We start from the raw sequence: 25,365 nt of genomic DNA, 5'->3' as shown, positions 1-25,365 counted from the left end.
CAAGCAGCGTCAGCTAATGATTAAACTCCATGCTAAATCCTTAGGAATGTCAATAGAAGTCAAGACACAAATACAGCAAATAAGAAACAAGTCTTAAATAATATATCATTTTTTTAGTGAACATATTGCTTTAAAAGTATATTCTGGTTTTAGAACCATCTGTAACATATGCCATTAAATACCACCTAAAATTATCTTATTATAATTATCCCTTGGTTTATAAAAAGAAACAAAATTGCAGTAATTCTATTGGCATAGCTTAACATTTGAACCCGGTACATTAATTTGAGGTCTACAGATTTAATTAGTTATGAAAAGGTGAAATGCAATTTGACAAATTTATTTGCAAATACATATTTGGACAAATCTGGGTATGCAAGAAGAAGATACAACATTACTAAAGCCGCAGTGGCCTTGTCACGGGTCACACCAGATATACAAGTGTCCTCATCAGTCTCAAGGTTTGATTTTATCCTTCCTCTGCAGCAATGGGGTGTCCATTCTTCTGGACTCCACTGGGAAATGAGACAGACCTGAATGAAAAGAGGGATTTGGTTTCTTTATCTTTTAATACTAAATAGACTGTCTGATCATATCTTGTCATCAGCATCACTAGTGACCATCTCATGGCATCAATGAGCCACTGAATGCAGGCCTCACAATGGGATCTCTGCCTCTGAGAATCATCGCATTTTTATTTTTTATTTAAGTTTGTGTAAATTGTTGTATTATATTGGCTATCAATCATGAATGAGATATTAAAGGAATCGTTTGCCAAAAATTAACTCACAGAGCATCCGAGATATCAATGAGTTTGTTAATTGAAACAGATTTGGAGAAATTTAGCATTACATCACTTGCTCACCAATGGATCCTCTGCAGTGAATGGGTGCCGTCAGAATGAGAGCCAAAAACAGCTGATAAAAACATCACAATAATCCACAAGTAATCCACACCACTCCAGTCCATCAATTAACATCTAGATGTTAGATGTTAATTGTTGATGGATTTTTTTAACTTTAAACCATTGCTTTCTGCTAAAATACAAATCTTCATTCTCCAGTGAAAACAGTGAAAAGGTCTTGTGTGAATCAGGAGAGAAATACGCACAGATCAACGACCATTTACAAGTGAAAACAGTCCAAAACAGTTCTAAACAAATATGTGAGTGGATTTTGATGTCAGAGGACAACAGGAGATGGACTTTTCACTGGAGGAAGTGTAATTATGGATTATGGACTCATATTTTGTCCAGAAGAAATGTTTGTTAAAATATATTAATGATGGATTTGTTTCTAACAAGCATGCAGATTTTCACTTCACAGGATATAAATTTATGGACTGGAGTGGTGTGGATTACTTGTGGATTATTGTGATGTTTTTATCTACTCTCATTCTGACGGCACCCATTCTCTGCAGAGGATCCATTGATGGGCAAGTAATGTAATGCTACATCTGTTCAGATGAAAAAACAAACTCATCTGCATCTTGGATGACCTGAGGGTTTGTACATTTTCAGCAAATTTCCATTTTTGGGTGAACTTTTCCTTTCACGTGAGATATGAGAAACTAAATATTTATCATGGCTGATATTATTTGCCCATTTATCACACAGTGAAAAGAGGTTTGCATCAATGCATTGCATCCTGGCATACAGTAATCTGTGCAATAATAATACTGTTCGATTTGTCAAATTAAGTATACAGTGGGTACAGAAAGTATTCAGACCCCCTTAATTTTCAGTTTTTCTTTTTTTAATAAATCTCCAAAAATGTCAACAATTCTGTGTTTTTCTGTCAATATGGGGTGCTGTGTGTACATTAATGAGGGAAAAAAAATTAACTTAAATGATTTTAGCAAATGGCTGCAATATAACAAAGAGTGAAAAATGTAAGGGGGTCTGAATACTTTCGTCATGGGTTTACAGCGCACACAGAAAGTGTGCATGCTATAATATCATAAGTATATATAGGTATATTCTGAATATCGACATTGTAAACATCACAATTAACTCAAAATGTCAAGCTGCAGACATCATAAAAGAGCTGGTTTACTAATGTCTCTCAACCAAATCTCAGCACGAAAGGACCTTTATGAACTTGAGCTGAACTCATTTTAGGAGGGGGTATTTATTTTCATGCATATTCAGCTTATTCATCGGTGCCCCCTTATAAGTTGAACCAAACAGTGACATGTTCTTCCTAATAACATCTAAATATGGCATATGTTGTCTATGTTGTAGATAAGCTCCAGCTGACTGTTTTTAAGTGTTTTATAAAGAAGTGACTCTTTTGGTGTCAGTGACGTCATAATGATTTGACTTCAAATAGAAAGCATTCCATTCATTCCATTCTCTGCTGCAATTCTGACGAAACTCCAAAGCCTTCATCTTCCTTTTAAAGCAGATTCATATTAGCTGAGAACCGTTGTACTTCGCCCCCCTGTCAAACTACGCAGGGGATCCAAACATTTACTGTTTCGAGTTTGACCAAGAGATTAATAACCAACCGAAAACAGACTCTCAGTCAAGGTTTAACTCAACAGCCCCCTAACAAGGAATAACACCCTTAAAACTACAGTTCCCTCCACATTATTAACTTAAGCCAACACAATGAAATCAAAGTTCACAGTAAACCAAATCTTGACTACACTTCCCTGCTGAGAAACAACTTCATCTTTGCAAATGTGTAATTACAAATATATTAAAATACAGGTCCTACAAGTTTTGCATAAATGCTTGATAGTACATTCAGCAGTACATTTGAATCATATTTCACAGACAGTAGAAGTAATTGCTGTTTAAAGTCAGTGTTATTTTAGATCATTTATTTTTAGATCATTGAGATACTATTATAGATTTTAATATTTTTAATTTGTTTTTTGTACTCTCTATTTACAACATAATTTTAGTTAAAATTTGGGTCATTTTCTTTTGCATGTTTTTCATTTTCATTTTATTTTTTTATATATCTATTTATAAATAGTTTTTATTTAAGTTTTAGTTATTGTAGTACATTGAGGTAAAAGAAAATGGTAAATAAAAGAGAATAATTAATGTTGCTTTGGCAACTAGCTCAAAAAAATTGTAGTTTTTTCGTTTTTTTCAGTTAATGTTTATTTCAAGTAATGAAAAAAAGCATGTGTAATGTAATGACAACTCTTTGTAAAGTATGATACATTTTCATTTAATTGCATTTTGAAAATACAATTAATTGTCAACAAACTAAATAAATAAATAAAGACAGTCCGTTCACAAACATATTCTTTAAAAGTAAATAATTTCTATAATAAGTAAACATTTTAAAAGTATGCTAAAGTGTAAAGTTCTTTTTCACAGAAAATCACAAAAGGTGATCTCATTATCTCAACGGGCTCTCAAAGACTAAATGGACAGCAAATGGAAATGTCTTAATTAACCCTCATGTTCTGTTTTGTGCTGCAAGGGTCATAAAGAAAAGACTAGAAATATGTATAGCTGGGATTGAGACCTAGTTTCATTAGATTCTATTACGCCTCTTGAGCTATGAAAGACCAATAAAATTCTCCTCTGGGCTGTGACCTCCACCGTGTCCGCCGAAACCAAGATGCAGATCAAAACACCCCTGAGGCCTACAGTAGGTGTGCTCACAGTGAGGCAGTGAGATGGGATTTGAGACGGCATTCCTGGCATTCCAGCGGGCACCTCGTCCCCCTCCGATCCAGAATTCCACTCATTTTAGCCCGAATGCTGTGAGGCAGAGCAGCACAGAGCTGCTTCTCACCGGCCCATGCACCTGTTCAGCATGACACATGTGCACCTGTGCTGCTGATTGCTGCCTCTGACGGCTAAATTAAACTCACGTGCAAGATGTCCTCCTGCGGTCTGATTTTAATTTGACAGAGAGTGACCTGTAACAGCTCAATCTGTAGGAACTAATAAGCAATATCAGCTCCGTGGAGAGGTAGACAAGAGAAGCTAAACGCTCGCATGTTTCGCTGATCCAGCATATTGTCAGATCACTGACGGGAGCGTGATGTCCAGCATGTTGTACAAGTATGACAGACACAAGCACTTTGCCCATATGTCTGAAAAAGAAGTACAATTTAGCATACTTTTAAAAAGAGTACTTTAAAAGAATATACTTAAGTCTGAATGTAATGTTTTTGGACAGTTATTTGCATGTTGTTATGTACAATTAAATCAAAATGTATTATAGTTTAAATTTATATTAACAGAGTGTCTATTTACACTAAGCGCAAATAGCCTGCCTTGTTGGCAGAGGCTATTTACACTAACTCCGCCCACTAACGTGTGATTGGGCTAGTCAACAACACAAAAGACGATCACCAGTTGTCAGCTCTAGTGGCTGAGATGGTAAAATGTGTGTAGCACTTGTTTTAATGCAATCAACACGGGTTCGAATCTGCCTTTTGGCGAACTTTTTTTCTCCTTTTTTCAAATTTCAAATCACATCAGAAATGCATTTATTTTCAATAAAAATGAAGGAAATAATCAAAAAGTTGAAAATAAAGTAACGGGTAGGGCTAGGGTAGGTGCAGGGAGGGCTTTATTGTCCCAATAAGGTGGCATTAATTTAATAATTTGAATTAAAACTATAATTTACACTCAGTAAGTTATTATTGCGTACTATGCACTACAATACTGAGGTGCAGATAATTGCCGCTATTTGCATTTAGTGTAAATAGCATCTATCGCTAAGAAAATATGCTATTTTCACTTAATGCAAATAGCCACTGCCTTCTATTAAATGTAGTTAGTTGAACTTAAGTGTGCTTTTCTGACCCGCCTAAATAGGACTTAAATACATGTTTATATGTAATTTCATAATTACTTCTATTGTTTTTGAATATGGTTAAAGTGAACCGCTGAATGAAAAGACAAGCGTTTATGTAAATTAAAATATACTTTAATGCCATTTCTATTGAATTGTGGATGTCATGTATTTAAATATGTTTGTAATTACACAATTGTTATGATAATTTGTAATTTAGTGCATTTAAAATTTACTAAATTAATAAATTATTAACTTTAAGTGTAACACACTGCAGTTAAAAATATATAACAGCACATATAAAGTACTTGATTATATCACATAAAAATTAGTAAACTTCTTTAAATCACAACAAAAGATTGAAATGATTGAGATTTAAAATGTACTTTAAAGTAAAACTTTTAATTTGACATTATTACATTAAGATCGGAAGTACACTACAAGTGCATAAAAATATTTGATATTGTATTACATAATCTTAACATAACATTTTAGGTTAAAGTTTAGTTGAGGCAACTTTTTGTTGCAGAATAAGGAATCTATTCAATAAACATTCAATGTTTCTGTCTTTATGTTTATGTCTTCTGAGTAAATATGGCAGAGGCTATTTGCACACAGTAAGTGCAAGTAATGTAGAAATGCTATTTATAGTTAAGGGCCAGATTTACTAAATGGGGCAAATTAGCGAACAATTAACAAACAAGGAGAGCCGGTGATAATCAGGTGTGTTTATACTAAAGGTGTTAACGCTTCTCATTTACTTTGAATGGGTGATATCATGCGTTGCCGAACTGAATTGTGGGTCTGTTGTGTCGCACCACTGGCGTTGCTTGAAATAAGAATGAAAATCATACAAAGTAGATTCAAATTTGAGTCGGTCGAATTGCAAGCAAAATTCACTCTCCTTTTTTTCCACAAAACTGTCTCATTTACCAGATTGGTTTCAAAATTAATGGAAATACCTTTTGCCAACAAAACGGCCAATTTGTACTTATTGTATATAGATACTCTGATTTAAAAAAAAACTGTATCTATCTCAAGCGAGTGCATAGGTTTCAATGCACAGTTTGGACAGTTTATTCACATCTTGGTGTTTCCATTTATCCCTTTGTATGCAATTTCCTAAAATATCAAACAAAGCAATGCCAGAATGTATCAGGACACACTTTAACGAAATAGGGTTAGGGTTTTGTTTATTTTTTTTAAATCACTATGGCGGACCGCTGCACTGCATTTGGCCAGATGTGTCTCAACGTGTGTCCAGCTGCAGCACAGAGATGGCAGAATCGATAAAGCAATGGCTGCCAGATCTCTCTCTTTCCACAATGCCACCTTTGGTTTTCTCAGCACGTCTTACATATGCACATCATTCAGTGCCAGGCAACATCAGAGCATGCTGTCCTCAATCTGAAGTGCCGTGAAGAAGGGCCATCTACTGCATGTGCTTGTTTTGCTCACCTAGGCTTGTTAAATAAGTTTCTCTGCCAAACTTTACTCATTTCTTTTTGAGAAACCTTAGATGTACCTCCAGACACGTTATTTTCCCCATCTGACTGAAATAAAATGATTACAGACAGAAAGTCTATTTTAAAGGGGTCATGAACTGAGAAACATATATGAGGTCATTGTACTATAAAAACATCCTGTAAGTTTCAGAACTCAAAACTTTCTCTTTAGTCTAAAAACAGCTTATATTGAAGCCGATCTGCCAAAAGGACAGCTTGTGGAATGTTCTACTCTATGATGTAATAGTGTGGATAAGCACCGCCTCCGCAGAAGAAGATCAATGCCTGCTTCTACATCGCTGCCTGTTTAGCCCCGTCCACCGATTCGCGTATGTAGTGCAGAAACCAAATGACAACGATGCTCTGAAGACAAGGCGCTGTACAGTTGCATTGTTGTGGAAAAAAATTGTCTTTGCATCGCCTTCCTTCTGATCCCAACATTAGGAAAGATTGGATCAACTTTATTTTTAATGAAAATCCAGACCGCATCAGTAAGAACTTGGTCCTTTGTTCACTTGTGCCATGGATTCGTTTAGGCACAATTCAACATGGGATTTTCAGAACAATTGAAATTAAAGCCCAACTTATACTTCTGCGTCGGACCTATGCCGTAGCCTCTGCGTCGTAGCCTCTGCGTCAGTTTTCATTTATGCATCTGCGTCGTCGTCAATGTACAATACACATGCGGACCACAGTGTCCATGGGCATGTTACTTGTGTAACCCGCAGTACCATGGCTAAAGCCGAAGAAGAAGCGGCTCGTAGGAGAATCATAGCCGTGACAGCGGAAAATAAATATCAAATCATTAAATCGTTATTTAAAACTACAAAAAGGAGACAACAACGGAACAGGAGAAGATGGCATTCTTTCAATCTCCACAAGGACTTGTACCACAGCAGATCAACATTGTTTGTCACGGACAACTACTTATGTACGTATAATGCTATGTACTATAAGTGATAAGACACTTGTTCTTTGCTTTGTTTTATTTAAATAAGAAGATGTATCATTAAACTATATTACAGTGCTCATAAACGCACACAAAACTCAAGGACATATGGAGGGAGGGATTCTAGCAGACCAATTAGAGCGCTTGCGGTCCGCGTAGAATTGATGCGCTGTTACATTTTTGGAGAGGTACGGCGTAGGGTATGATTCTCTGCGTTGGCTACTGTGTAGGTTCGAAGCAGAAGTATAAATTGGGCTTATGGGTGTATTCACACCTGTCTTGTTTGGTTCGATTGAATCGAATTCAAGTACATTTCCCCTCTGGGTGCGGATCTTTTGGGCAGGTGTGAATACAGCAATCGCACTCAGGTGCGGACCAAACAACCGAACCGAGACCCGGCTGAAGAGGTGATCTCAGTCCGGTTCCAAACAAACTCTGGTACGGTTGAATGGATGAACCAATGAATGGATGACCTTAAGCACACGTGTGATTTTGTTTACAATTTCTGGTTCACTTGCAAAAAGGGCAGTGTGAAATCAAACGGCTCCAAACAAACAAAAAAAATCAACATTGTATTTAGTCCGTGAAATAGCGGACTTTCCTGGTGTGAATACACCCTAAAAGACGATGCTGTGCTGACTATATTGAATCTGACAGTGATGTCGCAGCACACAAGTGTGAGGGTGCTTTCACACTAGCACTTTTGGTGCACCCCCGGGTTCGATTGACTTCAGAGTTCGGTTCGTTTGGATGATATGAACACTGTCTTCCGAACTCGGGTGTGCACCCGCGAACCGTACCCGAGTCCGCTTAATAAGGGTGGTCTGGGGTACGGTTCGTGTGAACTCTGGTACGGTTCGCTGCTGATGTGAATGCAATCGTACCAACTCACAGAAATGAACCGCTATTAATGACGTATTATTTGATAAAAATGTGTGTTTGTGTATTTCACTCACTTTCCTGACAAGCGTGACTGAAGCGTGAATGAGCTGTATATCTCATTTCTGTTTGCCCTCAGTGTTCTTTAGAGCATTAGCAGTACATTCGTAAGACAGACGTAAGTGCTGTTATGCACTGAAGCTTTGTAAACAAAACGAACGGTTCAAAAATGTAAATATATAAAAGTGCAGTGTTATGCATTTTGCCGCCTTCTCTTGCACCGTCGTTACTAAGCAACGGGGTAAAAAGCTTCTGGCTTGATGACACAAACGAACCGCGGTTCAAATCCAAATAAAATAATATGGGGGAGGGGGGAGCAATCGAACTCGGGTTCAGACCAGGCAATCGAACCAGTAAATGTATTTATTACATGAGCACTATTGCTTTGTCTGTTAAACAGAATGTTTGATATGAGTATTTATGCATTTTTATCCTAAATAATAGCAGCATCTGTGAAAGACATAGACTGTCAAATATACACAACTATTAGCCAATCATAGCAGTGGGCGTTTACTTACGTCTACAATCCGTCACGACTATTCAAGCAGAGCGTTCTGATGAAGGGGGTTAAAACAGAAAATAGTATATTACTTCTAAATAGTTTTTTTAATGTAAAAATCTTGATAACATTGTAAGTGGACCTCAGAGAACAGTACAAATTATAAAACAGAGGCAGTTCATGATCCCTTTAATTCAATAGGATAATATATCCCACCTTAATATTTAATACCTTTCGATACCTTTCCCTCAAATCTGAGCCTTCTAAATCTTCTTAATTAGCGGTACAGTTTAAGTGAAGCCCCTCATGGTTGTTTATCTTGCTGTAAAACCCAGCAGAAGTTTAAGGGGTAAAGAAAGGGATAAAGCAGCAGTTTTGTAATCCTCTTAGATAGTTAAGTGTTTCAGATATTTAACCAAATTAATAACTCTGTATGCTGAGGAGAGAAACGTGAAACATTCTCTCTCCACACTGCCATGATATCCTAAGTCAAAATTATGAGATACTATAAAAATGTATAATTATTAACAAATTATTAGATTCTAAGTCACATTAATGAAATGAAGGTCAAAATTAGGACATTCTAGTCAAAATAATGATAATTATGTCATACAGTCATAATTATGAGATAAAAATGTAAGTCAAGTTTATTAGATAAAAAGTTAAAAAGCCAAAATTACGACATAAAAAAATTAGGAGATAAAAAGTCATCATGAGATAAAAGTTTAACATTATGATATACTGATAATTATTCAATTAATTTGACATAAAAAGTTGAAATTCTGACATAATTATGACAAAAAAAATATGACTGTCATAATTACAATTTTATATTTCATAATTATAGACGTTCTATTTCATAATTACACATTTTAAATTAAATTAAATTAAATTAAATTAAATTAAATTAAATTAAATTAAATTAAATTAAATTAAATTAAATTAAATTAAATTAAATTCCTCAAGCATGGGTGTTCACTACTATAGAAAATGGTACCTGGATTTCAATACATGTCAGCATTTTTTAACAAAATGTTCCATTTCAAAACAAATGGAAATTTAATGTACACTGGGTCGTTTCTACTCTGGTATGCAAATGCGATTAGTACAAACCAATCTTTCCAAAGATAGGGCATAACCTGCACATTAACACCAGCTTCTTGATTTCATTTCACAAATACATCAAAGGGATTTCAAATTAGAATCCTAATCACTTTAGTCTCGGCACATGACCAGCACACTACAGCTAGAAAAACAGCTCTCTGGGTGCAAAACCACCCAAATAAATCTGGTGATGTATTGACATAGAAATGGGGACTGGTAGGGCAACATCAGGAATCTGAGCAGTATGAGGGTGCGGCCTGGATCATGGGAAAGAACAGTTTGTGAGAGGTCACCCTTTGGTGCGATCAGAGAACAGGTTTACGCTGCCTCTTAAAATATACACAAGTTTAGGTTTGAGTAAATGAAACTGGGTCTGGAACAGTGGAAAAGGGCACCTCATTCCCAGAAGACAGAAATACTTCCTTACTAAATATAATGGAGACGTGCGTGATGCTTGTGCGCTGTGAAGTACGTGCGTGCAGCCACTGCTGCCAGTGGAAATGAGCAGTTATTAGAAAGAATGTTGGACAAAGATATTTTGAAAAATATTAGTGTTTTTTGTCCATACAATGAAAGTCAATAGGGTCCAGTGTTTTTTGTTTTAGACGGCATTGACTCATTGACTAATTGCATGGACATAAACAATTGAAACATTAAAAATATATTATTTTGTGTTCTGCAGAAGAACATTAGAAAAATGTTTTCAGCTAAATTACGAGTCCTCTATATAATCCTTTATTTCAGTGAAAAAGTTGCCTCATCTGAATCAGGAGAGAAATATGCACAGATAAACATCATTTACAAATGAAAACAGATCAAAACAAATATGTGGGTGCATTTTGATGTGAATGGACTACAGGGGATGGACTTTTTCACTGGAGGAAGCGTTATTATGCATTATAGACTAGTTTAGAAGTGACGTTTTAAAGTTAAAAACATCTTAATGATGGAATTGTTTCTGACAAACATTCAGCTTTAAACTTAACAAGACATTAATTGATGGACTGGAGTGGTATGGATTATTTGTGGATTATTGTGAGGTTTTTATCAGCTGTTTGGACTCTCATTCTGACGGCACCCATTCACTGCAGAGGATCCATTGGTGAGCAAATGATGTAATGCTATATTTCTCCAAATCTTGATGAAGAAACAAACTCATGTATATCTTGGATGGCCTGAGGGTTAGTACATTTTCAGCAAATTTTCTTTGTTGGATGAACTGTCTCTTTAAGACAGTCTCTTTCATTTGGAATGACCACCATAGCTGGACCACCCTCATCTGAGCAGTCCTGTATAATGTAATCACTGATACTCATTAGAGCCACCAGCCTCCTGGCCTGCATCTCTTGGCTGCTTTTCATAGTTTTCATTACTGCTCCCAGGTGTCCAGTGGCTGCCGTCCTTGTTTTCTACGAGCTGAGCTCTGGAAAACGAGACAATAATGGCTTTTTCTGTGTCCCTGTGTAACACGGAGAACAGCAGACAACAGCACATTCTCAGATTGCATGAGATCTTTGATTTGTGCTATACTGTGTGTGTGTGTGTGTGTGTGTGTGTTGGTCCTTTTAGGGCTTTCTGCCCAGCCATGCCAAAGTATCTGTGCATTCAGGGGTGGTGAGGCTGAACCGTGTGGAGTTGAGTTAAGCAGACAAGAAAAAATGGCTATGAAACTAAGAAAGAGAGGAAGAGAAAATGAAAAGAGAATGAAATATACTGTTCAAATGAACCGTGAGTGGAAGTCCTTTACATCAGTTCAATAAATAGTCAAGTCAATCTAAAATCATCATATCTCATGGCTTTAACGTGACTGAAGCTAATATTGTTAGTCAATGTTTCTTTCAACAAAAACAATCATAATTTAGTTTCGCATGGCAATTTTCCACCCGCTCTTTGACCCTGAGGTTAAAATGAGCCAATTTGTTGCTGCTGTGCCTTCACACTTTTGTGTAAACACTGAATAATAACTCTCTTACTCATAGCTTGTAGGTTTGCAAACTCCAGTTAAAAAAAAGAAAAAAAAGAAGTGTGTTTAATTTTATTGAATATATGCTTGTAGTTTACTTCAAATCTAGCATATAAAAAAATGTAGTAGCAGAAAATATAATATTAAAGAAATAAATGTATAAGCAGAGCTGGGTAGATTTTTTACAAACTGTAGTCCGTTATTGATTATAAATTACAAAAATTGTAGTTAGTAACGTAATCCATTACATTACACATTTTAGGTAATATAATCAGATTACTTATTGATTAATATTAGATTACTTTTAACATAACTCATTTATCAAATTGATTTAAATAGAATAATATTGTGCCATATTGATATTAAAATACAAAGAAAATATATTCCATTTGTTTTTATTAATAAAATAAAATGAATTAAACATTACATTGTCAAGGTTAAAATAAATATATATTTTTTTTTTTTATAAATAAATAATTTTAAAGTAACATCAATCAAAGTAAATTAAAAAAAGTTATCAATCACTTACTAAATGTAGGCATTTTAGAAAGGAAAAGATGAAAAATAATCAGGGAGAACCAATAAATTATGAATAATTTATTGCTATTGTGTGACTATATGATTTCACGTAATCAATAAAAAAGTAAATGTAGTCTGATTACGAAGTATTTTAAAATGTAATTTAATCTAATTACAAGTACTTCATTTTTGGAATCTGATTAGACTTGCATGATTTAAAAAGATTTAACACACTTAAGTACACTTTTAATATGTACGCTTTGTCAAAATAAAAGTTGTAATTTAAAATATATTCCAAATTTATTATGTTTAGTCATGCTTTAAAGTGCACTTATTTTAATGCGTTGACTAACATACTAAAATAATCACTTTATCATCATTTTAACTGTAGTGTGTTATTCGATATTACATTTCAAGTTAATATATTTTAAATGTACTAAATTGAAACTTCATCATTACAAATGTGTAATCACAAATATATTTAAATACATGACATACAATTTTCAACAGAAATTACATTAAAGTATATTTTAGTTTACCATAAATGCATGTCAGTACCTTCAGCAGCAAACTTAAGTCATATTTCAAAGACTATTATTAAATTACCTATAAAGATATACTTAATTCCTACTTAAGTGGGCCTAAAAACACTTTTAAGTATTTGCATTTAATATTAATTTAAACTCTAATAATTTTTTAATTAAATTGCAGTTTACATGCAAATGAGTGTCTGAAAGCCTTACAATCAGTTCACACTTAAGTATGTTCTTTTAAAGTAAAATAAGTACTCTTTTTTTTTAAAGTATACTAAAGTGTGCTTCTTTTTCACAAGGATTACTCTGTTTTTCTCTAATTTTATATCTTGGCCACTATAAAGTGTAAAATGAATATAAGCTCTAAGCTGCTGTTTTGTGAAATCAGCCGTCATTAAGCAGCTAAACAGCATCTGTGTTTCAGCTCAGGGTGTCAGTGGCAGTGGTCTGTTATCTCCACATCTCTCCTCTCCTGCTTTATCTCGGCGTCTCTGTTGGACAGCGCTGAGCCTCAGACCTCACGTAGGCAGAGCAGAGCTTTCATATCGAGCAGCGGATCACTCTTCACCCTCACACAGACCTGAAAGAAGACTGCGCTGTTTTATCAAGATTAGTGACAAAGGCCAGCTGGATGCACAGAACACCAAAATATGACTGCATTTAAAGTCTATATTAAAATCTGCAGTGAAGCACATTGAAAACAAGATATTTATAGATAGTATTCTGGTCAGTTTGTCATACCGAACTAATATCTATAAATAAATACAAATGTATATTAATTATTTCAATAAATTAAATTTAATTAATTAATTGCAAAAAAGTTTTATGTTTTATTTATATTTGTTGTTTTTATTTTAATTTTTATTTTAGTTAGCTATATTAATTTTGTTGTGGTTTTGTCATTTGGAGGGGGGGGGGTTCTATAGATATTTATATATAGTATTATATATTATATATAGTATTCTGGTATGTTTGTCATTCCAAACTAATATGTACTATATACTTATTAAATAAATAAATAAATACATGCAAATTTGTAAGAATTATTTTAATAAATTAAATCAATATATTTTCAATTTGTTTATATTTATATATTTTTTTATTTTAATTTTAGTTAGCTATGTTAATTTGGTTATCATTTTTTCTTTTTAAATGTCTAGTTTTTGTCATTTCGATTTTTTTTTTTTTTTTTTTTTTTATACATTTTTTATTTTATTTTCATTTTTAGTCATCTAAAGTAAAGTTAATCTAAATAAAATTGAGAAATGTTCCTTTGGAATTAACTGCAATAGCATTATATTCATTTAATTTCATTCCTTTTTTAATTCAATAAAAATATTTTTTAATGGTTTTAGTTTTAGTTCATTAAAATAACCCTGGCATAATGTGTTGAAAATGATATTTTAACTGTATTGTGGATTTATTTAGCTCTGTCTGTTTTCATGACTGTTTATGAAGTGCAGACACTACGTCCAGCCATACACAGATTCTTCCAGAAGATTGTGGGACATGCTGCACTGGAGAAGGAGGCTTGGCGGGCAGCACGTAGCTGCAGTATTTTTACTCCCCACTGACAGGAGGACAAACACGGCTGGGCATATTTGGTCTTCACTCCCTTTCTTCAGCCCCAGAGGGATCTGTACTGCAGGCCCCGGCCCACACAGAGACCCGAGGACAGTTCAAAGACTGATAAACACTGTTAGTGTTTGACTGTTTCAGCAGCAGTTTATTTCACAGTGTGGGAAATATTCCGCATAGTAACGCTGATGTAGTCCAGGAAATGAAGTGAAATGCTTGTTATGGTCATAAAAGCATTGGTTTATACCATTAGCTGTTGAATCCATTCAATGGGAAACAATTTAAAAGGTTTGTTTTGTTTCAGTCTAAACATGTCATGTTATGCGTGTGGTCCAAAAATGTCTTTAGAAGATGTTCACAGTTAATGCATGCAGCATGTTCTGTTTGCAGATGCTACTTTGATATTTTGATTCGTCTGAAATTGTAAAAAAAAAAAAAAAAAAACTTCAAAAAAGTAATTCTTAGTAATTATTTGCTGAATTTACTAGCAATTTCTGATTAAAAAAATTCAAAGTCCAAAATTCCACAGCTATTATTATTATTATTATTACTACAGTGTAATACAGTTAAATGCATACTGCACATTTTGGGACAACTGTACTTGTAATCTCTGTGGAGTTGTTTGCCATTCTGAACTGGAAAAAAAAAAAAAAAAAATATCTTCATGCACTCAGATGTCCTTTCTTGATGCCCTTTTTCTGGCCAAAATGTGTTGCTATGGAGATAAAGCTGGCATTTAATGCTGCTGCTTTATAAAAAAAGAAAGACCAGAATAGAAAGGGAGGAAAAAATATGAAAAAGCCCTGACAAACATGCTGCTCTCTAAACCACAAATGTCAAAACATGTCTACAGGATATGACTTAAAATAAATAAATAAATAAATACTGTGCACCACAGTATAGTTTTTTTAATCTCTCATGCTCATAAAGGCTGTATTTATTTGATAAAAAAAATACAGTAAAACAGTAATATTTGAGAAATTACTTATTTTTTTCCCATTTGGATGTGTTAAAATGTAATTTATTCCTGTGATGTAAAGCTGTATTTTAGCATCATTACTCCTGTCTTCAGTGTCACATGATTCTTCAGAAATCATATGCTGATTTGCTGCTCAAGAGACATTTCTTATTGTCATTAATGTCGAAATCAATTGAGGAAAATGTGACCACTTTTTCATGATTTTTGATTTTATCATAATTTTCATGATCATGATTTGAAACAGAAATCTTTTATAACACTAAATTTCTTTACTGTCACTTTTTGGTCAATTTAATGCATTCATACTGAATAAACCTCTTGTCTTTGAATTTTTTATTTATTTTTTATTTTTTTAAATCTTAGTGCCCCATTTTAACTGCTCAAACTACATTATATAAACCATAAACATGACATGTTGACCTTTTCAAGATACTGTTGATACTGTTTCTGTATCTTGTGTGTTGAATGGCAGGTATTCATATCTATGCACTTCACCTCACATCTCCTTTGTCATTCATTCGTCCTGATAAAGCCACAGCGCTCTCTTTATCTTCTGCATTGAGATGACAGAATGTTAACCGCAAGCCGCGCCTCCCCTGTCCTCTCATATCCCATCAGCCCCGCAGCTCGTATCCAGTTCATATGACAACACAGGACATGAGGGTCGATCCTAATCACCGCACACAACTGATAGGATTGTGTGCCTATAAAGACACGTGATCCATACACTGAAACACTTTCTGTATGAATCAGCTGTCTACAAAAGATAAACCACAGACCTCAGGGCGGATTATTGTTCAGGCAGGATAGATTATATGACTTTATACAATGTACAGTGTGTGATGGGGAAGTCCAGTCAGAGGCGTGTATCATCTAAAATGATCACGGGTAGGTTATACTCATGGGAAGGATGGTGACTCTGACATTCCTTACAGAAAAAAAGTAGTTAAACAATATTTAGTGTTCACACCTTTTCCCACAATAGTTTAAAAGAAACTAAGTAACTAGGATAGATAGATAGATAGATAGATAGATAGATAGATAGATAGATAGATAGATAGATAGATAGATAGATAGATAGATAGATAGATAGATAGATAGATAGATAGATAAAAAATGTGGATCTTAAAATTAATTTAGTATGAATTAAAAAGTTTTGTAGCTTTAAGTCCATGCTACTGTATTTCAATCACTGTCAAAATCATCCTTTTCATTTCAGTTTGCAACAGTCAGTAGTCCGTATTTTGCACTTTGTTTGGCAAAGATGTGATTGGTCTGGAGCTCAAACCTGCGCTTATGTAAGAAAGACCTCCAGTGGGGTCCGTGTTCAGAGACAATCAGTTGTCTATTAACACAGCATTAAGCTCAGCTTGGCACAGACTCATGAAGAGACATGCACTGCTGGGACGCGCCAAACATTACTCATCCTCTCTCTGTCTTTTTCAAAAGTGGCGTGGGTCCTGGTTTAATGTTACTGTCTGCAGCACTGTGTGTGTCCAGATCTTCGTTGGTGGGGTTCAAACGTCTGAGACCATATAGAAAAGTCTGCTCTCAGACCTGTTCCCCGCTGCCACAAAGCCATTTAATATCTCCATGACTACTACATTTTGGGAGCCTAATAAAAGAATAGCTTATGTTCCAGTACAAAGAGAGTTGCCTGATGAGAAAGGGTGTAGAATGAAATATAAAGAGAGTGAGAGAGAGTTGAGAAAGCATCTGCTGTGGGTGACTGTGGGTGGTGTTGATGACCACCTTCACTCTTTCCTATCCTGCTCCCCATTTATGTCATTCACTTCCTAGTGAAAACACTCCAGATCAATACAAAGCCCAACAGGCACGTGTAACTACAGCATTTTATATTATTACTCCAACAATGGCTCCCAAACATTCTACTAGCAAACATCCACTGGATAATTAAACGTGATTTTGAGCCTGACTGAGAGAAAGAGAGAGGTGGGGGTAATGCAAACAAATGCACCCATGTGGGAGTGACACAGAGCATGTGAATCAGTGTGATGTAAGTGTGTTGAGAGAGTAGGAGGACAGACCTCCACCGCCGCTCATTCACAGCAGGAGACTTTGCTCTCAATCTGTGCAATTAAACATACATTACAAACAACCACACGGCCCATGTGATTCTTAAACATATTAAACACTAGTGTTTTTCTAAATCCTTTTTTTTTATTACTAATAACCTTAGTATGAATATAGTACGTAATATAGTATGAATGTAATCTGGACATACCACATTCTCTACGTTGTCATTGTCACGCGACCTTCCCAAATTGGCCTTGGCCCTGTCCCAAATGGCACACTTCATGCACACTTGCACCCTTGCAATGGCCGCCGCATGAATGTGTACATTAATTCCATTCGGCATTTTAGCTTTCAGAAGGGTGCTTCTGAGGCAAGCTCCTTGGCAGGCTTCTACCCAACAGCACGTCACGAAAGTGTGCACTTGGAGAAAGACCGCGAGGGATTAGGTTGCGATTTGGGACAGGGCCAATGTCATTCACAAACACTCTCTCATGGCCTCATGGGATAGTAAAGTGTCCATCGTATGCACACTTCAGAATCACGTTGGAAGTAATAGGTCATCCGGGTACTTTTTGCCTACACTTTTATGAGTACTATGAATTCGGACATACTGTCACATACTGTTTTCGCATACTACTGTATATAGTGGGGAAGCATGCGAATTCAGATACAGCCATCATTTTCTGTTTCAAGGTAGTCACATACTAACTTTACGTGTTAAATTAAAATAATAGCCTACTGTTTATGTGTACTATTTAACAAGGCATAAAAGTGTTCGTGATTGTTTTGCACCCAATTTGAAACGTTCCTGAAATTACGCCTTCACACCTCAGATATGAATTTTTTTTTTTTATAAATAAATGAATAAATAAATTAACTCAACAATCACACTTGCACAATTACAGTTGCAGAAAGTACATACTTCTTTTCTCAAAATGAGCCTAAAATGCAAAACAATAAGGAGTAGGCATACTAAGGGTCGATTTCAAAAAACATAAACATAAAATAACTAGTGCTGTCAAACGATTAATCGCATCCAAAATAAACGTTTTTGTTCACATAATATATGTGTGTGTACTGTGTATATTTATTATGTCTATATAAATACACACACATACATGTTGATATTTAAGAAAAATGTTGTTTATATATTTATCTGTAATATAAATATATACATGTAAATATTTTCTAAATATATATACTGTGCATGTGTGCATTTATACATACATAAATATACACAGTACACATATATTATGTAAACATACACACATATATTATGTGAAAACTATTATATTGGATGCGATTAAACATTTGACAGCACTAAAAATAACATTTGAAAAGTTGTAGCCTAATTACTGCATATTCACTGTGTGAAAATGAACATGTGAACATGAAAAGTTATGTGCTTCATTGTGTGTTTCATACTTTTGTTATGATATAGACTAATACTGTTTTGATCTGTTTGCTATTTGCAGTAATTACTATTTACAGTTTTTCATAGTGATTTTTGGTGAATTGGATTAGCCTAAAGCTATGGGTCAGTTTGCAAACATTATAATTTGGCCTGTTCTTACTACTATTTGAAAGCCACAATTAAAAAAAAAAAAAAAACACATTGTCCCCCCTTTTTAATTCTTAGATAATCACAGTTAAAATTTAAATGATATTTTGAGCACTGAACTAGAATATGATTTCAGAAATCTGGTCACCCTAACATATTGTCTTGTCAGAATGATGTCATGTTTCCGGTAGCAAATGTTGGTTTGTGTTTCCCTCCAGTGGTGAGATGCAGCTTAGCAAGACAAGGACAATACGCTTTGAGTGATTCAACAGAACAGATGAAACACTGACAGGCTGCAAATAACCTTGATTCTTGACAGAAAGTTCAAGAAGTTTCCGATTTGCTTTCGTTTTATAAAATGAGTGCGATCCTAATTAATGCACATGGAAAATAAGGAAAAATCAAGAGTAGAGATTAAAATTCAAGGCATTATTTATTTCAAAAGTTAGATTCACAGCTCCGTCATGTCACATCAGTAACCCCAGTGATGCATAGCATTAACATTTAACAAGTTTCAAAATATGATTATGTTACGTAAGACTCTATAGCTCATGTATACACTCATTCAAAAAAAAAATCTGCATTATAGCTCAGTGTCAGTGATGTAGTTTAAGTAAATTAAGCAAATTTCAGCTTATAACATATTACTTCACCTTAACATTTCCCCGAATCCTTTTTGGTTGATTATTTATTAATCACTGCAAAAATGTAAACTACTAGTTCTGAAATGTGTTTGGTAACAAATTACAGAGGTTCACAACTCCAGTAATGAACAAGAAACAGCCTCAAACGTAGATATAGGTTATAAAAGGATCAATTGGATAAAGTATTACATTTTTAACAGTAACCGTTTCCGAACTCAGCAGTATCCTTGAACAACGTTTGATTAGCAAGTTTGACTCGCAAAAAATGCTGCAGTTTAAGCTCTTTTGCGGTGACATTTTGAATCTAGCAAAGCTCTATTATTATGACTAAAATACAATTATTTAAATTGTAATGCACATTTGTAAAGGTCACATATTTGTTGCATTACATTTAATTTATGCAGATTTTCTATTGATTTTAGTTAGATTCATCATCAGGAGAAAATTATGATTTTGAAAGTAAGTTTGCCATTTGTAGTTCTGTGCTGAATTGCAAAAGCCCCCATACTGAAAACTACAGCATTATATGGGCTGACATGAAAGGAATGGCCAGACTAGGACATTTCCAGACTTCAATTACTGGTTTTAATTAGAATAGGTAAGATCTTGTTTTTAGTTTTTCCACACGTAGGAGAAACGGTTTTGAATGTGCAATTAAACTGGAACGAAGGACAGACATTCTCCTTCCCGCTATCTACACAAGCTTAAGAGAGGTTCTCTCCAGAAATAAAGCCACGGGACATGTAGTTCCTGCCACGGGACTCAGGGCTTGAGTTTTAGCCAGGGGTGAACTATAGTGAGGATGGACAGGACGGAGGAGGTGAGGCCGCAGGCCCCCACAAAGCCCGAGCCCGTGGGGTACAGGCCCAGCCGGTCCAGCGGGATGAAGACATCACACAGGTTCTTCAGCAGGTCCAGGAGCAGCGGAGGGTTGTTGCGCAGCACCGTGATCAGGAGCTGGAGCTGCTGGTTGAGTCTGGCTGAGATCATGGGGAGGGATGGCAGAGGAGACAGAGCTGAGGAGGGCGACGGGGTCAGAGGGAACTCTCCTCCGTTCTCTGGGCTCGGCGTGAGGGGAGACGGACTGGAGTTAAAGCTTTTAGCTGAACTGCTGCGGGACTCTCTCTCCATCAGCAGACGGATTTCATACGCGTCTCGCGTTAGATTGAGGATGAGTGCGAACAAGTAGTATCTGTTTACAGGAAGCGAGAGAAAGTCGGGTTATTATTAGATGGCGAATTTCATCCTGTGTTCAAAACATTCAATTAAATGCAATCATCTCCATATAAATAAAAATACATGTACATTAAAATGCAAAAGAAAATTCAGGAACATTTCTGATGGGTAATGCAAATACAGTTATGGATTTGAACCAAATGTTCACCTGCAAAATCAATTAAATAGAAAAATAAACTAAATATGCGTAAACATATACACTGCCGGTCAAAAGTTTGGGATCAGTAAGATTTTTAATGTTTCTTCTGCTCATCAAGGCTGTATCTATTTGATCAAAAATACAGAATGTTATTTTGTGAAATATTATTGCAATTTAAAATAACTATTTTAACATACTTTAAAATGCTATTTATCAAAGCTGTATTTTCAGCATCATTACTCCAGTCTTCAGTGTCACATGATCCCTCAGAAATCATTCTAATATACTGATTTATAGTCAATGTTGGAAACCGTTGTGCTTCTTAATTTTTTCTGTGACTTGTGATATTTTTTTAGGACTCTCTGATTAATAAAAAGTTAAGAAAAACAGCATTTATTTAAAAAAGAAATGTTGTGTTACAATATTACAATGCTATTCAAAAGTTTGGGGTCAGTACATTTTTTTTTCTTTTTAAGAAATTAATACTTTTATTCAGGAGGGATGTGTTGAATAAAAAGTCATAGAAAAGACTTATATTATTAGAAAAGATTTCTATTTTGAACAAATGCTGCTCATTTTAACTTTGTATTCATCAAAGAATCAAAGAAAAAAGTATCACGTGTTCCAAAAAAACTGTATGAAGCAGCACATCAGTCTTAATAAATCATAATAAATCAGCATATAGAATGATTTCTGAAGGATCATGTGACATTGAAGACTGGAGTAATGATGCTGAAAATTCAGCGCTGTGTCAGAAATAAATTCTGAAGTATATTAAATTAGGAAACCAATATTAGAAATTGCAATAAGATTTCACAATATTATTATCAGTATTTTTGATGGAATAAATACAGACTTGATGAGCCTTAAAAAACATTCAAAATCTTACTGATCCCAAACTTTTGAGAGGCAGTGTATATTGCTTATTACAGGAAACCAAAACCATATAAATAACATAAAATTGTATATATTTATTTATTGTGTGTGTGTGTGTGTGTGCGTGTGTGTGTGTGTAATTTTTGAAATGATTTCATTTTGCTAAAATTTCAGAAAATTTTGCACAAAAAAACAAAACAAATGAATCTAGCACTCACTTAAACGACCTCTGGCTCCATTTGTTTTGGTCCAGTTCGGGCAGCAGTCCTGTTTTGCCGGCCCACAGTACATTATCACAGGCAAAATACATGGCTCTGTTCAAATGCGCCACTGTGATGCAGAGCCGCAGCACACAGTCTGACAGATGCACAGAGCGTTTGGCTGCTTCCAGAGCTTCAGCGGAGTTCCCTAACCGCATCACTGACAAAACACACACACACGGACTCAATCAATCAAACACGGAACGAGTACAGCAACATACACAGATTCTGGGAGTGACAAGAGATTAGGCATCAGGAGTCACTTAATACAACCACTTCACTAATTAATAGTAATAATAAGTATAATCAGTTTAAACCCCTCACTCAGAGACCCAAGCAATGACTTATTATCATGACGTATTATTTTTTAACATGTCAAGCCATTAGTTAGGCAATTTATGCAACATTTGAATTGGGATATGGGAAAAATGTTGCAAAATTACCAGTAGGAACACAGCATACAGTCATGAAAAGTTAAGAAATGTCTGTATTTTAGAACCACTCAATTTAAACACGTTATATAAATGAGACAATAATGATTAAAGAGTTTAGAAAACAGCTAAAAATATATATAAAAAAGTTTGACCCCTAATGTTGAATTTTTGTTAAGTTTAAAAAGATTCTCAACTTTTTTTATTAATGCTTTCTAATGTTAAAAATATCAGGGCATGCAATCCATCACTAGCCATATAAAAATAAAATTTAAACAAAATGATACATGTACTCAACTGCGTACTTTGCAAATATACAAATGTGTTTAAAAAATTGTGTCTGCCATCCTTTTGTGTGAATTTAGAAAGTTAATTGCAGTTAATATGCAAATCGTCCCATTAAAACTGTTGTAATAAACTACAAGGTGTCAGCTACTGTTATGCATGATATTTACCCATATTTAGAGAAAATTCAGAATTGTTTAACTGCTGTATGCATATGTTGCAATTCTGATACACTGTGTCTCTGAGGGTTTTTTATGCCTTTGTATTTTGCTACAAAACTTGGGTTGGACTTTCTCTAATGAAAATTTGTGACTGAGCTGAATTTCCTTAAAATGCAATTCAGTATTCCTCTCCTGCCGTTCCAGTTCAGCATCCGGTTCATTCAAACTGTAACTTATAATGAAAAGGAGACCAATGATGCCCAACTTCAGCAGAAGATCTTAAACGTACATTTTCTGGTCAGGCTCATGTGAGCTTCCAGCTGTTTGATGGTGTTTAGCAGCTCTGCTCTCGCGCCTCCTTTCTGCAGTGTGTATCCCAGCAGTGTGCAGGCGTACTGGGCAGCCCTGCTCAATCACAAATACAGACAATCAGCATTTAGACCGCGCCAACAAGTATAAGAACACTTACACTAGCAGTCAAAAGTTTTTGAACAGTAAGATTTTTCATGTTATTTTTTTAAAGAAGTCTCTTCTCCTCATCAAGCCTGCATTATTTGATCCAAAATACAGCAAAAGCAGTAAAATTCTGAAATATTTTACTATTTAAAATAACTGTTTTCTATTTGAATGTAATTTAAAATGTAATTTATTCCTGTGATTTCAAAGCTGAATTTTTAGCATCATTGCTCCAGTCACATGATCCTTCAGAAATCATTCTAATTTGCTGCTCAAAAAAACTTTTTTTATTTATTATGTTGAAAACAGCCGAGTAGAATTTCAGGTTTCTTTGATGAATAGAAAGTTCAGAAGAACAGCATTTATCTGAAACATTATAAATTTCTTTATCATCACTTTTGATCAATTTAAAGCATCCTTGCTAAATAAAAGTATTCATTTCTATAAACCCCCCCACCAAAAAAATGATACCGACTCCAAGCTTTTGAATGGTACGGTGTATAATATAACAAAAGCTTTTTACTTCAGATAAATGCTGATCTTTGTATCTTTCTATTAATCAAAGAATCCTGCTGAAACAAAAAGTGTACTCAATTTAAATATTGATAATAATAATCATGTTTCTTGAGCAAATCATCATATTAGAATGATTTCTGAAGGATCATGTGACTGGAGTAATGATGCTGAAAATACAGCTTTGATCACAGAAATAAATTACATTTGAAAATATATTCAAATAGATTATTTTAGATGGTAAAAATATTTCACAATATTACTGCTTTTGCTGCATTTTGGATCAAATAAACGCAGCATTGGTGAGCAGAAGAGGCTTCTTTAAAAAAAAAAAAAAAACATTAAAAATCGTACTGTTCAAAAACTGGTAATGTACACCCCTACAAATGTCTGAAAAGCGTTGCATTAAACCACAAAAACACACCACAGCATTAGCGCTCAAATGTCTGGTTACTTGAAAATATGTTCTTTTCTTGGCTTTTAGTATCCCTTATAATATTATAATATTTATTGAAAGTAGTATGTGTTAATTGTGACATGGTACTGCATGGGTTTCATATCCATATATGATATTTACATGGTACTCAAAGGCATTTTAGTAAATACTACGACCTAAAACATGCTAGTAATACCGTGCTTTGTTGCTAATATTACTAATTTTGAAGTAGCTGTAAACAAAAACGGTATCAATGAGCACAACTTCCAATGCAGCGCCCTTAAGTCTCTAAACAGGCTGCACATGTGATGCTGTCAAGCAGCCTAGCTAGTGTAGATGTGGTAGTGAGTGAGTGTTTGTGCACCTGAAGACGCGCTCCTTGGCTTGACTCTGCGCGCTGAATCTCACCCACGACTCCATCACAAACACACACGCGCGCGCTGGGCCTAGCGTCCTTCACGCGCCAGATACACCGAGGAGATCCTTGATGTTTTCAGAGAATATGCACTTTTGACTGTAGTCTGCGGCTGGAATTATGTGGCATACTTGCTGTGTGTTGCAGTTGATGTTTATGTCGCTTTGACACTTTAATCCATGGACGGCAGACGAAGAGGGACACGCCGTTCGCGTTTGGATAAAAGCGCATCGTGCAGTTTTCCTTGAATAACAGCGAATCACATTTTGGCAGATGTGTTTATTACGTACGGAGATGGCACACAAATAACCTAAAAGTGTCAATTTATTTTTATTAGAGACTAGATAAATTTTATATGTAACGACAACAAAAGTGCAATGATCTTACGATTTGTTTCTGGCGACTAACAATAAAAACAACCACCAGATGTCACCAAATAAATACAAAGGTATATATTACTGATATATGTGACCGTGCGTGGACCACAAAACCAGTCATGGGGTCAATTTTTGAAAATTGAGATTTATGCATCATCTGAAAGCTGAATAAATACGCTTTCCATTGGTGTATGGTTT

General features: G+C 34.9%; 1 protein-coding gene across 1 annotated transcript; it reads right to left on the bottom strand.

The window, feature by feature from the left end:
- Positions 1 to 19,347: 19,347 nt before the first annotated feature.
- LOC306885566 (peroxisomal membrane protein 11B-like) lies at positions 19,348 to 25,216 on the bottom strand. The gene is made up of 4 exons (XM_079442179.1): positions 24,740 to 25,216; positions 23,260 to 23,375; positions 22,052 to 22,253; positions 19,348 to 20,774 (listed from the first exon to the last, which is right to left on the bottom strand). Exons 1-4 carry the CDS (start codon positions 24,793 to 24,795, stop codon positions 20,345 to 20,347), a joined length of 804 nt encoding a protein of 267 aa, XP_079298305.1. The 5' UTR covers positions 24,796 to 25,216; the 3' UTR covers positions 19,348 to 20,344.
- Between the last annotated feature and the right edge of the window lie 149 nt (positions 25,217 to 25,365).

Source organism: Barbus barbus (genome assembly GCF_936440315.1).
Source record: "Barbus barbus genome assembly, chromosome: 19".
In the NCBI taxonomy this organism is placed as follows: domain Eukaryota; kingdom Metazoa; phylum Chordata; class Actinopteri; order Cypriniformes; family Cyprinidae; genus Barbus; species Barbus barbus.
The sequence above is the reverse complement of the archived record's forward strand: the minus strand, read 5'-3'. Positions and strand labels throughout refer to the sequence as shown.